General features: G+C 45.2%; 1 protein-coding gene across 3 annotated transcripts in view; it reads left to right on the plus strand.

The window, feature by feature from the left end:
- The window catches only part of SNX10 (sorting nexin 10), a 61559-nt gene that overhangs the window by 28322 nt on the left and 19139 nt on the right, over positions 1-14098 (plus strand). For 2 of the 3 annotated variants that reach the window (XM_070424468.1, XM_070424469.1), the window contains exon 2: positions 676-720. In XM_070424468.1, coding sequence (XP_070280569.1) covers positions 697-720 — 24 coding nt within the window. In that variant the 5' untranslated portion in view covers positions 676-696. Of the gene's footprint in view, positions 1-675; positions 721-13095; positions 13582-14098 lie in introns of those variants that run through there. The other variant, XM_070424467.1, reaches the window with a different exon arrangement.

Raw genomic sequence — 14098 nt, forward strand, 5'->3', positions numbered from 1 at the left:
AGAACAATAGACAAACCCAGGATGTGCAGGGCCTGGAATCAGCTGAGAGGCTGACTCAGACTGGAAGGTCGGAATCCAGGTCCTGACCTTTGTCTCTCTTGAGGCCACACCATCTGTTATCTGAGCCCTGGAGTAGTTTAGATGTCACAGGAACGACCTGTTCCTTGAAAGGTTGGGTTGCTGGCAAAACCGTCAGGGCTGCTCTCGGATGTGGGTCTCTCTGGACATCTTTTCCCTTCTCTCCATCTCACTGCCAATCAGCTTCCCCTTGTCCCTTAGGGTCCCTCCACACCCTACGTCTCCAGCCTCCTCAGGGCCCCTCTGCACCCCATGTCTCCAGCCTCCTCAGGGCCCCTCTGCACCCCATGTCTCCAGCCTCCTCAAAGTACCAAGGCCACAACTCCAGCCTGACTCTGCCTGGCCCTCCAGTTTGAGGGCCTGTCATCATCCAGCTGCCTCGGACTTGCCATGTCCCAAACTCCCCATCCCCAGTGTGGACTGAGGTCCTGGTCAGCAGCAGACGGGGCGGGGGGCGGGGGTGGAGGGGGGAGAGCGGCAGAGGTGTCCCTTCCAGAGACTGTGCTGGGCAGGCTCTGGGGGGATTTGGGTGGCGGCTCTGAGGGGCCTCTCTGCTCCAGGTTCCACATCACCAAGTGCTGGCATCTTATTTTTCAGATCCATCCTGTTGTGCTGAAGATGCTTCCAGAAGAACAGAAAGAGGTATGTCACCACAAATCCAAAAGTAAATAACCCGTGCGTTTTGTGTCGCCGCAGGGTGGTTCTTCACCACTCACCAGAGCTCTGTGGTGGAGAGTCAAGGTCAGGATCCTGTCGGGCTTCCTAGGGGAGGGCTAAGGATTGAGCACAACCCCCTGCCCCTGCCAGCAGTGGTGCATCCCCCACCCTCATTCTTTGGTTCCAGGGACTGAGTGGTTTCTCGCTCTCCACCTCCCCAAACTCTTGTTTAACTATCTTTTCCCTGACTCAGAATCCTCCAGACTCTGCCTCCACCTTTGCTGGAACAGCTCCCCGAGCCTGCTCTCTCGGTTTTCTCCTCTGTTGCCTCATCCCCGAATTCCCCCGCCTCTGGTAACAGCCCAGGGCGACTGCCTGCCATTACTTTCAGTTTTGTCCTGCTGGCCACCTCTCGGATCTCTTGGTTTGGTGCCACCTAAGCAGGGCAGGCTATCCCTTCCCAAACCCAGCCTGGCCTCTCAGGCCTCCAGGCCCAGCTTCCTGAGCTTCCGTTCAGCTAGGAGGAGGGTAGGACCATCGCCACACTAGCCCTTTGCTGAGTGGCCGTCCCTCAGACGTACCTGTTTGTCCTGCCTTGCCTCCTGTGTACCGCACACATCATCACTAGGTGAGCCTAGTGAAACTGAAAAGCCGCACACAGACACACACCCACACCAACACACAAGCACACACATGGGCGCACACAGTCACACACACGCATACAAACACACACACCCACACAGACACATATGCACACAGACCCAGTCACACACATGCATGCACACCCCCCCCCCAGTCACACACACACACACACAGACCTCCCCCCACCCCCCAGGCACAGTCACACACAGTCACACAACCACATGGTCCTTAGTTCCCCTTGTCCAAATTTAAAGCACCAAACAATCCACTTCAGGGAATCCATCCACAAACTTCTTTGCTAGATCTCACATCAGCCCTTCCCTTGGGTTCAGGTTCTCCTCAGTAGTCCAGCCCACTTCACCCTTTAATTCCAGGCTGGGCTCCCCCATTTTCAAAGGCGATGTCTGTTTGTTTTTTAACTTTTTAAAATTGAGTCTAACACATGCCCAGTAAAATGCATAAAATGCATAAAATGCCCTGATCTTATGTGTACAGCTCAGTGGAGTTTTTCTTGTGTTTACACCTGTGTAACCACCACTTGGATCAGGGTATAGATGCTTTTAGCAGAAGGCACCTGTGTCCCTTTCCTGTCAGGCCCCCAACTTACCAGGCCAGGTATACTTTCCCTGTCCCTCTCTAAACAATACTGGGGCCGAGCTGCTGGGTCAGGAAATACCTTCTCTGTGAAGTTGGCCAATCTGCAAGTCCCCACACGACTGCCCTCACCCCTGACACCAGTTGTAAGGTCCAGGGTTCCCCAGACACCCTCAGATTCGATAATTCACAGGAAGAACTCACAGAACCCGCTGAGAGCGATTACACCCATGGTTACGGTGTTTTATAGGGAACAGATGCCAATAGAACCGTCCAAGGAAGAGACGTATAGGGCAAAGGCGGGGAGGGGTCCAGATGCGGAGCTCCCGCTGTCCTCTCGGATGGAGTCACCTTCCTGGCGTCTGTGTGTGACAGTTGCACCAGGGAGCTCACCCAGCCTTGGTGTCCAGAGCTTTTATTGGGCTCAGTGTTTACTGTGTAGTTGACCTTTAGTCTCCTCTCCTCCTGGGGTCAAGTTCACACTTTTAGTCTCCAGTTCCTTTAGAGGTCATAACCTAAGCGCCTTCAGGGTGTCCAGTGGCCAAAGGCCAGAACACTCCTTTCAGGCAGGACATTGCAGGGGCCTAGAGGGCACCGCCCAGGAGCCGAGGGCAGAGGCCAGACCTCCCTTTGGGTCAGTGTTTCCTCACTCCCCACCTGCATGGGCCTGACCACTGGGCAGGCTGTGCCAAGGGAGCAGGGTCGTGGCCTTCTCCAGCACTATTCCGAAGGCATATTTAATCATTATTTTTTAAAATATGTTTTTATTGAATTTTAGCAAGAGAGGAAGGAAGAGAGAGGGGGAGAGAGAGAGAGAAAGAGAGAGAAACATTGATCGGCTTCCTCCTGCACACACCCTTACTGGGGGTGGAGCCTGCCACTTGGGAATGTGTTCTGACCTAGAATTGAACTGGTGACCTCTGGGCACATGTGTTGGTTTTAACACTTGATTTTTATTATGAACTCGGTTCAATGAATAGAAATGAGACACAAATTTTAACCAATTACATAAAGCATTTTATTGACCTTGTAAACGTCCTTTATTATAAATAACTATGTAATCTATATATATAAAAGGCTAAGTGACCGACCGTCCATCAGACCGTCCGACCAGCTGGTACATATGATGCACACTGGCAATTTAAAAATAAACGTTGACTCGAGCATGCGAGATACATATAAAGCTCTCGCTGGTGCCAATCTAGACAAAGTAGGAATATTCCTACCTGAACCTGTTTTCAGACATGGTCAATTATATGTTGCTTTCTCTCGAGTTTGAAGAGCATGTGACGTTAAAGTTAAAGTTGTGAATACTTCATCACAAGGGAAATTAGTCAAGCACTCTGAAAGTGATTATTCTTTTTTTAAATTAATTAATTAATTAATTTTTTTTTATTGCTAAAAGTATTACAAAGGGTATTACATATGTGTCCTTTTTTTTTTCCCCGCCCTTGACAATCCCCTGGCCTCCCTTACCCCCCAGTGTCTTATGTCCATTGGTTATGCTTATATGCATGCATACAAGTCCTTCGGTTGATCTCTTACCCGCCTCCCTCCGGCCCCCCAACCCTCCCTGGCCTTCCCGCTGCAGTTTGACAATCAGTTTGAGGCAGCTCTGCCTCTGTATCTATTATTGTTCAAAAGTTTATAAATGGTCTTTATTATCCATGAATGAGTGAGATCATGTGGTATTTTTCCTTCATTGACTGGCTTATTTCACTTAGCATAATGCTCTCCAGTTCCATCCATGCTGTTGCAAATGGTAAGAGTTCCTTCTTTTTTACAGCAGCATAGTATTCCATCGTGTAGATGTACCACCGTTTTCTAATCCATTCATCTACTGATGGGCACTTAGGCTGTTTCCAGATCTTAGCTATGGTGAATTGTGCTGCTATGAACATAGGGGTGCATATATCCTTTCTGATTGGTGTTTCTGGTTTCTTGGGATATATTCCTAGAAGTGGGATCACAGGGTCAAATGGGAGTTCCATTTTTAGTTTTTTGAGAAAACTCCATACTGTCTTCCATAGTGGCTGCACCAGTCTGCATTCCCACCAGCAGTGCACAAGTGTTCCTTTTTCTCCACATCCTCTCCAGCACTTGTCGTTTGTTGATTTGTTGATGATAGCCAGTCTGACAGGTGTGAGATGGTACCTCATTGCTGTGAAAGTGATTATTCTTAATGTGGTATACAGGGAGATATTAGAATAAGTTTAATCAATTTATTAGTCATTGGGTTTTTTTTATCAATGTTGTTTTTATATCATGTTTTTGTTGTTTTTATATCATGTCTTTGTTGTTATATCATGTTACTGTTTATTAATCATGTCATTATTTATTAATCAATTTATATATTATTTTCATATGCATTTTACTAATTTTCTTTCATCTCTGACACTTCTGTTATAAAGAAAGGGCAAATAGTGATATTAAAATATTTCTTCTAATTTCCTTTCAATATGCATGAATCCGTGCACTGGGCCACTAGTAATATTATAACATTAAGGAATTTTAAACTGGAGATTCCTTCAGCTGAAAAGGAAAAAAGTACCGTAGTCTGGCCGGCGTGGCTCAGAGGTAGTGCCTCTGCTTATGAACCAGGAAGTCACAGTTAGATTCCTGGTCAGAGCATATGCCCGGTTGCAGGCTCAATCCCCAGTAGGGGCTGTGCAGGAGGCAGCCAATCAATGATTCTTTCTCCTTGTTGTTTCTATCTCTGTCCCTCTTCCTTCCTCTCTGAAATCAATAAAAACATATTTTTAAAAAAAGAAAATATACTGTAGGGAGAAAGAGGTATAATACTTAGAAATTTACTTAAGTCCCTCATCAAGAAATAACCCCACAAGGCTAGATTCTGGATGTTCTGTAATATACATTCATCACTTATCAATCCATAGAAAATGGATTTTACATGTGGCCAGAATGATCTGGCTTCTAATGCTTCACTCTTAGAGCAAAGTCAAAACTCCTAAATGAGTTTGCTAAGGCCTTTTATAATCTGACCCTGCTTCCTTCTCCAGGCTCATCTTCTGCCCCTTCCCCCAACCCCTTCGCACTTCTCACTCCTCAGTTCGGAGCTTGTTGGGTGTTGCCTGCTCTGTGCTCTGGGCCCTGGGCTCTCACAGATGTTTCCCCACCCCCTGGAACAATCTTTCCCCCAGACTGTACACCAGGTTGTCTGACTAAGCTTAGAAGTCAAGAAGAGGCGTTCCGAAAGCCTCAATTATAAAGGTATTTTTATCTCCCCGCCTACCCCAGCAGCTCCCTGTGCTCCTTACCACTTAGAAGTGGAGGAGGTTTTGGCTGAGCCTTTGAATATCCCTGTGGCTGGTTGTTTGTTCAGCGGAAAATAATTCAGGTCCTACCTAACTGCATATGGAAGGGCTGAATGCAATACCACTGATTGTTCTTGAATCTCGACCAAGGGGCAGTGTGTGTGTGAGCTCACGGCGCCCACAGCAGACTGTACTAATTAATCATGAGGTTGGCATGTGAATTGAGAGCTATGTACCATCCTCGTTCAAGATTCAAACAGCCCGAGTGACACCGCTCTTCTCCCCAACCGGTAATGCCAGCCTGGAAGTTTGGTAATTTTTTTTGTAAAGACTGGGGGTGGGCGGGAAACCAAATGCAGTCTCTCGTGATAAAATAGCTTTATTACTGTAATAAATCTAGAGAGAGGAGAACAGGGAGTGCGAGTCTCCCTTGTTAGTTAAACGCGTTCCGTGTGCACATGGGTTTGAATTCCCAGGAGAGCAGTATCCAAGCTGATGGATCTTCCCCATAAAAATGGCCTTGGCATTGGGCCATTGTGAAATGAAAATGAATTCAGATTCGTTCATGCATGCAGCTTTAATTTACAATTAAAATATTATGGTTACATATTTTAATAAAAATAATTAGGTGGACCCAACTGAATCAACCCTTCTGTTTAATGAGACAGAACCCAGAATCCTAATGAAAAGGCAGGTGGCTGTGACCGGGAACACGTCCCAGACAGCGTCTTTCGTGGAGTCAGGCATTTTTGTTCCTTGTATAGTCTGGTGTCCAGAGGGAGCGTTTGGTTTTCCTGCGTCACTGAGACCCGAGCCTCCAGCCACGTGGCGCGCACGCTCTGTGAGGGGTGCATGGGCAGCTCCCCCCTGCTGCACAGTCTGTGTCATCGAGTCTGACGTGCGGGCCCCTCCAAGGCAGGGCATTCGTTCCTCTGCCCAGGGCTCACTTGCTGTAAAGGGGATGGGCAATGAAAAAAATCTTATAAATATATCTTTAACCGCCTACATGCTTTATTTATTTCACAAAGACAGAATTCTTGCCCAGCCCGCCTGGCTCAGTGGTTGAGCGTCAACCTATGGACCAGGAGGTCAGGGTTTCGAGTCCCGGTCAGGGCGTATGCCTGGGTTGTGGGCTCAATCCCCAGTAGGGGGCATGCAGGAGGCAGCCGATCAATGATTCTCTCTCATTATTGATGTTTCTCTCTCTCTCTCCATCTCCCTTCCTCTCTGAAATCAATAAAAATGTGTATTAGAAAAAGAAATCAATAAAAACATTTAAAAATATCTTATGTTTAAAGGCCAGTTCTGCCTCAGTGAGGCGACTGGAAGGGGGTGTGCTTCTCCTTGTGTGTGTATTTCCTCTGCTCTCCTGGATCATGATGGCTGAAGTCTACCTCTAGATTCTAGAGATTTTATACCGTTAGGAAAGGGTTTGTTTTTTTCTTCTTCAAAGGGTATATACTTCATACTGAACACAATGGCAGTTACCAGTTACTGACACCTTCGTGGCAATAAGTCCGCCAGCTCTGCGGCAGCGGATCCCGGAGGGGAGCAGACCCCGGTGGCCGGGAGAGTTCCAGGCACATGAGGACCCTGCCTGAGGGCGGAGACAGGCCCTGCGGGGACAGGCGGGAGGGATGTGCTTCTGTGTGGGGTGTGTTGGCTCCAGGCCTGACACGCACCTCTTCCAGGTACATTCTGCTGAGTGATGGTGACATTTGAGACCTGCTCGAGGAAAGCATGGTTTTGATATCGGGAAACTGATTAGAAAATGATTGAGCTACAACCAATGAATATCATTAAAGAATATCCCATAAGCAGGCTTCCACCTGGTGTCCGGTGATGCTGGGGACTTTGAAGGGAAGTGACAAGACAAGACAAAATACTCTCCTACTCCCTGAAACGAAATTTGTTGTTCTCCCTCCCTGCCTATCAGATGTGATATAATAACAGGGGAAACTGGAAGTGGGGTATGTGGGAATTCTCTACTGTCGTCACAATTTTTCTGTGCGTCTAAAACAGTTCTGAAGCAAACTGTTTAAAACAACATTTTATTATATATGATCAAATATAAAGAGTTGTAAAAGGTAGTGCAGTGACTAAAGCAAGGTACAAAACAGTATTTATAGCATATTCCATTTGTGTTAAACATTTTACATATACATATATGCCAGTTATATATATAATATAAAAATGTATAAAAATCCTGAGTAGATACATAAGAAACTGAGGGCCCAGTAGGAGGACTTCATTTTCTTTTTTTTTTTAAAAAAAATATTTTTATTGATTTCAGAGAAGAAGGGAGAGGGAGACAGAGATAGAAACATCAGTGATAAGAATCATTGATTGGCTGCCTCCTGCACGTCCCCTACTGGGAATCGAGCTCACAACCTGGGTACGTGCCCTTGACAGGAATCGAACCCGGGACCCTTCAGTCTGGAGGCGACGCTCTGTCCACTGAGCCAAACCGGCTAGGGGAGGACTTCATTTTCATGGTTTACTCATCTGTATTTGAAATGTTATATATGAATACAAATATATCTTTAACCACATACATGTTTTATTTATTTAATGAAAAAGTATTATTTTTAAAGGTCAATAAGTATTAGGATATCATTATGTGAATGTGTCAATACATGTTACATGAATGGTTAACATTTTCAGATCCATGTTTCTGACTTACTTTCACTTTCGAGTACCACTTCTGTTCCTTCTTCTAAAGCAGTCTGCTGGGGCCCCTCCCTCCCTCCCTCCCTCTCTCTCTTCTTCCCTTCCTCCTTCCTTCCCTTTTTTCCGCCCTCCCTCCTTCCTTTTCTCCATTTCTCCTTCCTCTTTTCTTTTCTTTTTTTTCTTTTCTGGTTTTAACTTTTCATTATAAAATTTTAAACATACACAAAGCAGAGAGAATAACATAATGAACCCTTATGTATCTAAGGTTTCAATAATTAATACATTATTAATTCATGACCAAGCTACCTCCCACCCCCACCCATTTCCTCCTGCCACCACACAGTGAATTATTTTGAAACAAAGTCTAGACATTCTGGAATTTCATCTGTAAATATTTCAGTACACATGTCAACAATGGACCCTTCTTACAAACAAACCACATTATCACACCTTAAATAATTAACATTAGTTCCTTCATGCCATCAACTATGCAGACAGTGTTCAAGTTTTCCTGATTATGTTGGAAAAAATGTATTTGCTTGTTCTAATCAGAACCCAAATTAGGACCACACCGTATTTGGTTAATATACTGCTTAAAGTCGATTATTCTGCCTTTTTCCCCTTTTGCAATTTCTTTGTTAAAGGAGCTGCATCTTTTGTCCTGTGGAGGTTTCCATACTCAGGATTTTGCTGTCGATTGGGTCCTCGTGGTGCAGTTTAACATAGGTTGGCACTTACTTCAACCTGCGAAAGACGAATGTTTCCGTTGCACTTCTCCTAATGTAATTCCTTAATTTTGGACAGAAAGGCAGTTCCTTAATTTTGGACATGACTTGTGTAAAGAAACTTGCAATATCATGAACTATTCTAAGTTCTGTAAAAGGCAGTTCTAGCTGAACCTTATCCACAGTTTATCCCGAAGTAGTAAGAGCTTTCCTAACAATCATCATTCAAACCTGCAAGGCTGTGGTACTAAACACACTCCAAGCTGTAAAGTGGCAAGTAACACCCCCGGTAGCATGTGTTTTAGGGTGTCAGAAGGATTATTAGGAAATAAAGGAAGGTTACTTGATACAGTCCTTCTGTCTTTCAAGCCTGCTGTTTGTAAAGAGTGTAGTATGTAAAATGGCTAAATATTCATCTTTGTTTTTCTTTTAAATAATTACTTGTAATATATTATTTACTTATTTCTTTATTTTTGAGAGAAAGAGAGAGAGAGAGACATGGATGTGAGAACAAAACATTTATTGGCTGCCTCCTGCATGCCCCTCCGAGGGGCTCAATCCTGAAGCTTGGGCACGAGCCCTGACCAGGAAACAAATGGCAACCTTTCAGTGCATGGGATGACGCCCAGCCAACCGAGCCACACTGGCTGGGGCACTAACTTTTAGTTTTGAGATTGTTGTGTGGAAGTTCTGAATAGAATTCTGGTGAATAAGATATTGATTAGATTCTGTAAGCATCAGCTGTGTGGCACAGAGTTGGTATTCAATACGTTTCAACTGTGTGACTGGATGAATGAATGAATGACTCCAGTTTAAATTGGAATAGGAAAAAGAATGTCCTGAGAAAGTGAGCACAAATTGAAACAAGCTTTTATTTCTGTGATAGAGAATTCTCATCGAGGCTATGAAAAATGAATGCTCACTAACACCTAGAAACTTTGCTTTGTTAGCTTTTGTCTTATTTTTTTGGTAATCTGAGTAAATGTTTTTACAGTTAGCACAGTTATGTACTATAAAGATTTAAGCTAGACTACAGTAGAAATTTTAAATGATACAACTATCAAAATCCAATATAATAAAAGCATAATATGCAAATCGACCGAACAGCAGAATGACCAGTCGGTGGGGGACAGGGCTGGTGAGCAGGCGGCACCAGGCCAGCCAAGGCATGTGCCAGCGGGCAGAGGGAGGGGACAGCGATGGGGGCGGGATGGGAGGCGGCAGCAACCAGCAGCTGCAGAGGAGGGGCGATGGGGGAGGGTGGGGTGGGGCCTTGCCAGCCAGCTCTGTTCCCTAATCGGCCATCCGGTCATCTCCCACAGAGGGAGGCCGGCAGTGGCAGCAGCGGCAGGGTGATAGGGGCAGCGCCTTCCCCTGATCACCTGGTCACCTCCCGCAGAGGGAGGCCAGACTGTGGCTTAGCAGGGAGCAGGCCTGAGCCACCAGTAGGACATCCCCTGAGGGCTCCCAGACTGTGAGAGGGCGCAAGCTGGGCCGAGAGACCCCCCTCCCCAAGTGCACGAATTTTTGTGCACCGGGCCTCTAGTGCTAAAATAAACAGTAGTGATAATACCACTACAAACTGTGTAGTGATGGACCACTGTGACGTTGATTTGCATTTCCCTGATGGCTAGTGATGCTGAACATCTTTTCATGTGCTTGTTTGCCATCTGTCTGTCCTCCTTGGTGAAATGTTTCTTCATGTGTTTTGCCTAGTTTCTAATTGATTTCTTTGCTTTTCAAAAATGTTTTGTGCGTTCTTTACATATTCTAGATACAAGTCCTTTGAGGGATGTGTGATTTGCAAATAACTTCCTCCAGTCTGTGTAATGTGTCTTCGGCTTCCTCATGGGGTCTTTCGCAGAGCAAAGGTGTTGGTTTTGGTGAGATCCAACTTATCACCTTTTTCTTATATGGGTTGTCCTTGTGGTTTCAAGCCTAAGTCCTCTTCATCTAGTCCTGATCCCAAAGATTTTTCTCTTATATTTCTTTATAAAAGTTTTATGGTTTTGCCCTGGCTGGTGTGGCTCAGTTGCTTGGGCATCGTCCTGTGTACCCAAGGGTTGCCGGTTCCAGTTGGGGCACATGCCCAGGTTGCATGCTGGATCCCCTGTGGGGGACGTGGGGGAGGCAGTCGATCGATGTTTCACTTTCACATGGATGTTTTTCTCTCTCCTTTTCCCTTCCCCTCTCTCTAAAAATCAATTTTAAGAAATCTTAAAAAATTAAGTATTATGTTTACATTTAACTCTGTGATCCATTTTGCATGAATTTTTGTGAAAGGTGCTTGCCAGGAGTAGGTTGAGGTTCCGCTTTTGGTCTGTGGATGTCCAGTTGTTCTAAACTACTTGTTGACAGGCTATTCCTCCTCCATTGAATTATTTTCACACCTTTGTCAGAAATCAGTTGGGCATATTTGTATAGGTCTCAGCAACAGGGATTCTTCCCACTTTATTCTTTTTCAGAATTGCTTTTACTTTCCATGTAAATTTTACAATCTATGCCTTCAAAAAAAATCTTACTGAGATTTTTACAGAACTTGCATTAAAAGCTATAGATGGGTTTGGGGAGAATTTGTCTATTATGTCGAGTCTTTTAATGCATGAACACAATAGAGGCATGACACTTATATAGATGTAAACAAAGAAATATATGCTTCTTTGATTTCTTTCAATAGCATCTTATAATTTTCAGCACAGAAGAACCTGTACATTCTTGGTTTTTGAATCTTTTTTGTAATCTAATTCTCAAACATTTCATGAGCACTAACTATGTGCTAACACTGTACTTGGTGCTAGAAATACAAAAATGAAATACAATGAGTTTCAGAAGAGCAGGTGGTTTCAACCGACGTTTTAGCCCAGGGGTCCTCAAACTACGGCCCACGGGCCACATGCAAATACAAATAATTGTATTTGTTCCTGTTTTGTTTTTTTACTTCAAAATAAGATATGTGCAGTGTGCATAGGAATTTGTTCATAGTTTTTTTTTAAACTATAGTCCGGCCCTCCAACGGTCTGAGGGACAGTGAACTGGCCCCCTGTTTAAAAAGTTTGAGGACCCCTGTTTTAGCCAATAGCTAAGAAGATAATGTTTTCCCCTCCAAAATAATGCAATTACAGTGACATTTGAAGTGACTGGGACTTATTGTTGCTAGAAGAGCCACTGGATAGAAAGAATGTTTGCGAGCCTGGGCTTTGGAGCATGGTGAACCTGAATTTGAAACCTAGCTCAGCCTATTGGCCATTTGACTTGGGGCCAGTTGCTTAAGCGTTAGAAGCCTTGTTTTTCTTATCTGTAAAATGGGATGCTAATATTACTGACTTTTTAGGATCGTTGTAAAGATGAAAGCAAAACACGTGTAAAACAGTTATCACAGTGCCTGGCACCTGTCAGTGCCCTGAACCATACAGCTGTTTTTATTGTTGATTTTATCTCAGTATCAGAGCTAAGGAAAAAAATGACAAGTTAGGTGGATGAAGGAACAAAGGTCGAACTGGGGGTGGGGGCGGGGAGAGAGAGGATATTAAAATCAAAGAGTGATTATTAAAAGAACATAGGGATTAGATTTTCAAGGAGTCTGGTATTTCCTGTTTTCCCATGGAGAACAGTAGGGATCAGTTAGTTTAAATTTTTAATTCTCTGCCTGGCTTCTCCCTTCATACTAGATATCGTCATTAGGCCCAAAAAGTCATTAAAGTGTTTAATAAGGTTATTAAATTGAATAACTGCTGCCGCCGAAGCAATTTTCATAGGAAATCCATAAGATTCGAGGTATGGAGCGCAGAACTGTCCTCTGTGGCTGACAGGCTGTCAACATCCCTGTGAAGGATGGTGGGCAGCGCCGTGAGGGATGCGTCTAATTAAGAGATTATAGGTGAACCTTGGCTTCCTGGGTGTGCTGGGCATAGCTGGAAGCATGGAGGAACTTCACTAATTCCTTCTAATTGCAGGGTGGAGGAGGGGCGGCTCCTCCGAACGATAGAATATTTTAAAATAAGTGTACTTTTTATTACTTCTCAGTTTGTATTTTAACTCCAACGAAGCAAACAAATTGTTGTCTGGTACCAGTCTTTGGGGACCCAAGTTATTGGAGCTATCAGAATGATTTTCAATTATTTCTGTGTAAATAGGTGCTTCTGGAGTTCTTCAGGGCGCCGGGAAGCAGTTAGTTGGCATAGATCTTAAACATAGCTCCTGCAGCGCCTGCCGTTAATTGGCACACCCTTACGGGAAGGGGTTTGTTCAATTAAGATAAACTTTGGGCCAGCTGCTAAGTAACTTATCACTATTCATGACCTCCAGGAGCCCAAGTGGATGAGGTTTTTATTTCAAAGTTTGAGCTCATTTTTTTTCTCCTGCAGGCAATTCATTCATTGCTGCAGGCATTTATTTATTCACTAGGTGATATTAATAGAATCATTCGGATATGCCAGGCATTCAAGTCCTACAAGACAGCCTAAGCTACCCTAAAGGAGCTTGGCATTGATGGAGGAGGCCTCCGGGTAATTACTGTGGTGAATGGGACGGTGCCCGAGGTCTGCCCAGAGGCAGGGCGGGGCAGGAGGGGTGGCGCGGTTGGGTTCAGAGAGGATGGAGTGGATGAACCGGAGGATTTCCAGAGACTGAGTTGCGTTTTGAACAATGAATTGGAAAGTAAAAGGAAGAAGATAACGAAGAAGAAAAAGCAGGAAGTGGGGTGGGGACAGCTGTCCCGGCGGAAAGAACAGCGTGCCCAAAGGCATGCAGGCGTGCAATGGCGTGTTGTGGATGGGTACCTAAGCCTCGCCTTGGAGATAAGCAGATGAAGATCATGAAAGGCTCTACGTGCTAGCCAAGGAGTTTGAACTTGATCTCGAAGGTTATCAGGCTGGTTTTGAAGGATGTTCAGCAGGAAGATGACATCATCGGATGTGTGCCGCGGAGCCGTTCTCGCCTTGGTGCGGGGAATGAATTGGATTCCGGCCCAGAGATCAATTAGCAGCCCTGGCAGTCATGTTGGGCAAGCAGCACTTGACCCAAAGTAGTAGCAGAAGGGAGTAGGGTGTGGGATCAAAGGAGGAGGGTGTGGAGGACTTGGTCAGTGTGGATTGGGGCGGTGATTTAAAGAGAGAAGTCTGGGGTAACTGGGTTTTTGGCTGGGGTTGCTGGCGATGAGATGGGGAACAGGGTGATGTGGGAAGGGTGGGACTTCGAAGTAGAGCCATGTGGGCGGGAGGCTGGATACATGGAGAGAGGCCTGGACTGGGATGGAGGTAGAACCATCAGCTCATGCTGAGGCTTGAACCCATGTTTGGTTGAGGTCACCCTGGAATTGCAACAGGGTGTGCAGAGGAGCAGCTGGGGTGGCTCTGGGGGCCACAGCAGCATTTAAGACAGGGGTCCTCAAACTTTTTAAACAGGGGGCCAGTTCATTGTCCCTCAGACCGTCGGAGGGCCAGACTATAGTTTAAAAAA

This window comes from Myotis yumanensis, unplaced genomic scaffold (genome assembly GCF_028538775.1).
Source record: "Myotis yumanensis isolate MYYU_CA2020_CCGP unplaced genomic scaffold, mMyoYum1.0.hap1 SCAF_9, whole genome shotgun sequence".
In the NCBI taxonomy this organism is placed as follows: Eukaryota; Metazoa; Chordata; class Mammalia; order Chiroptera; family Vespertilionidae; genus Myotis; species Myotis yumanensis.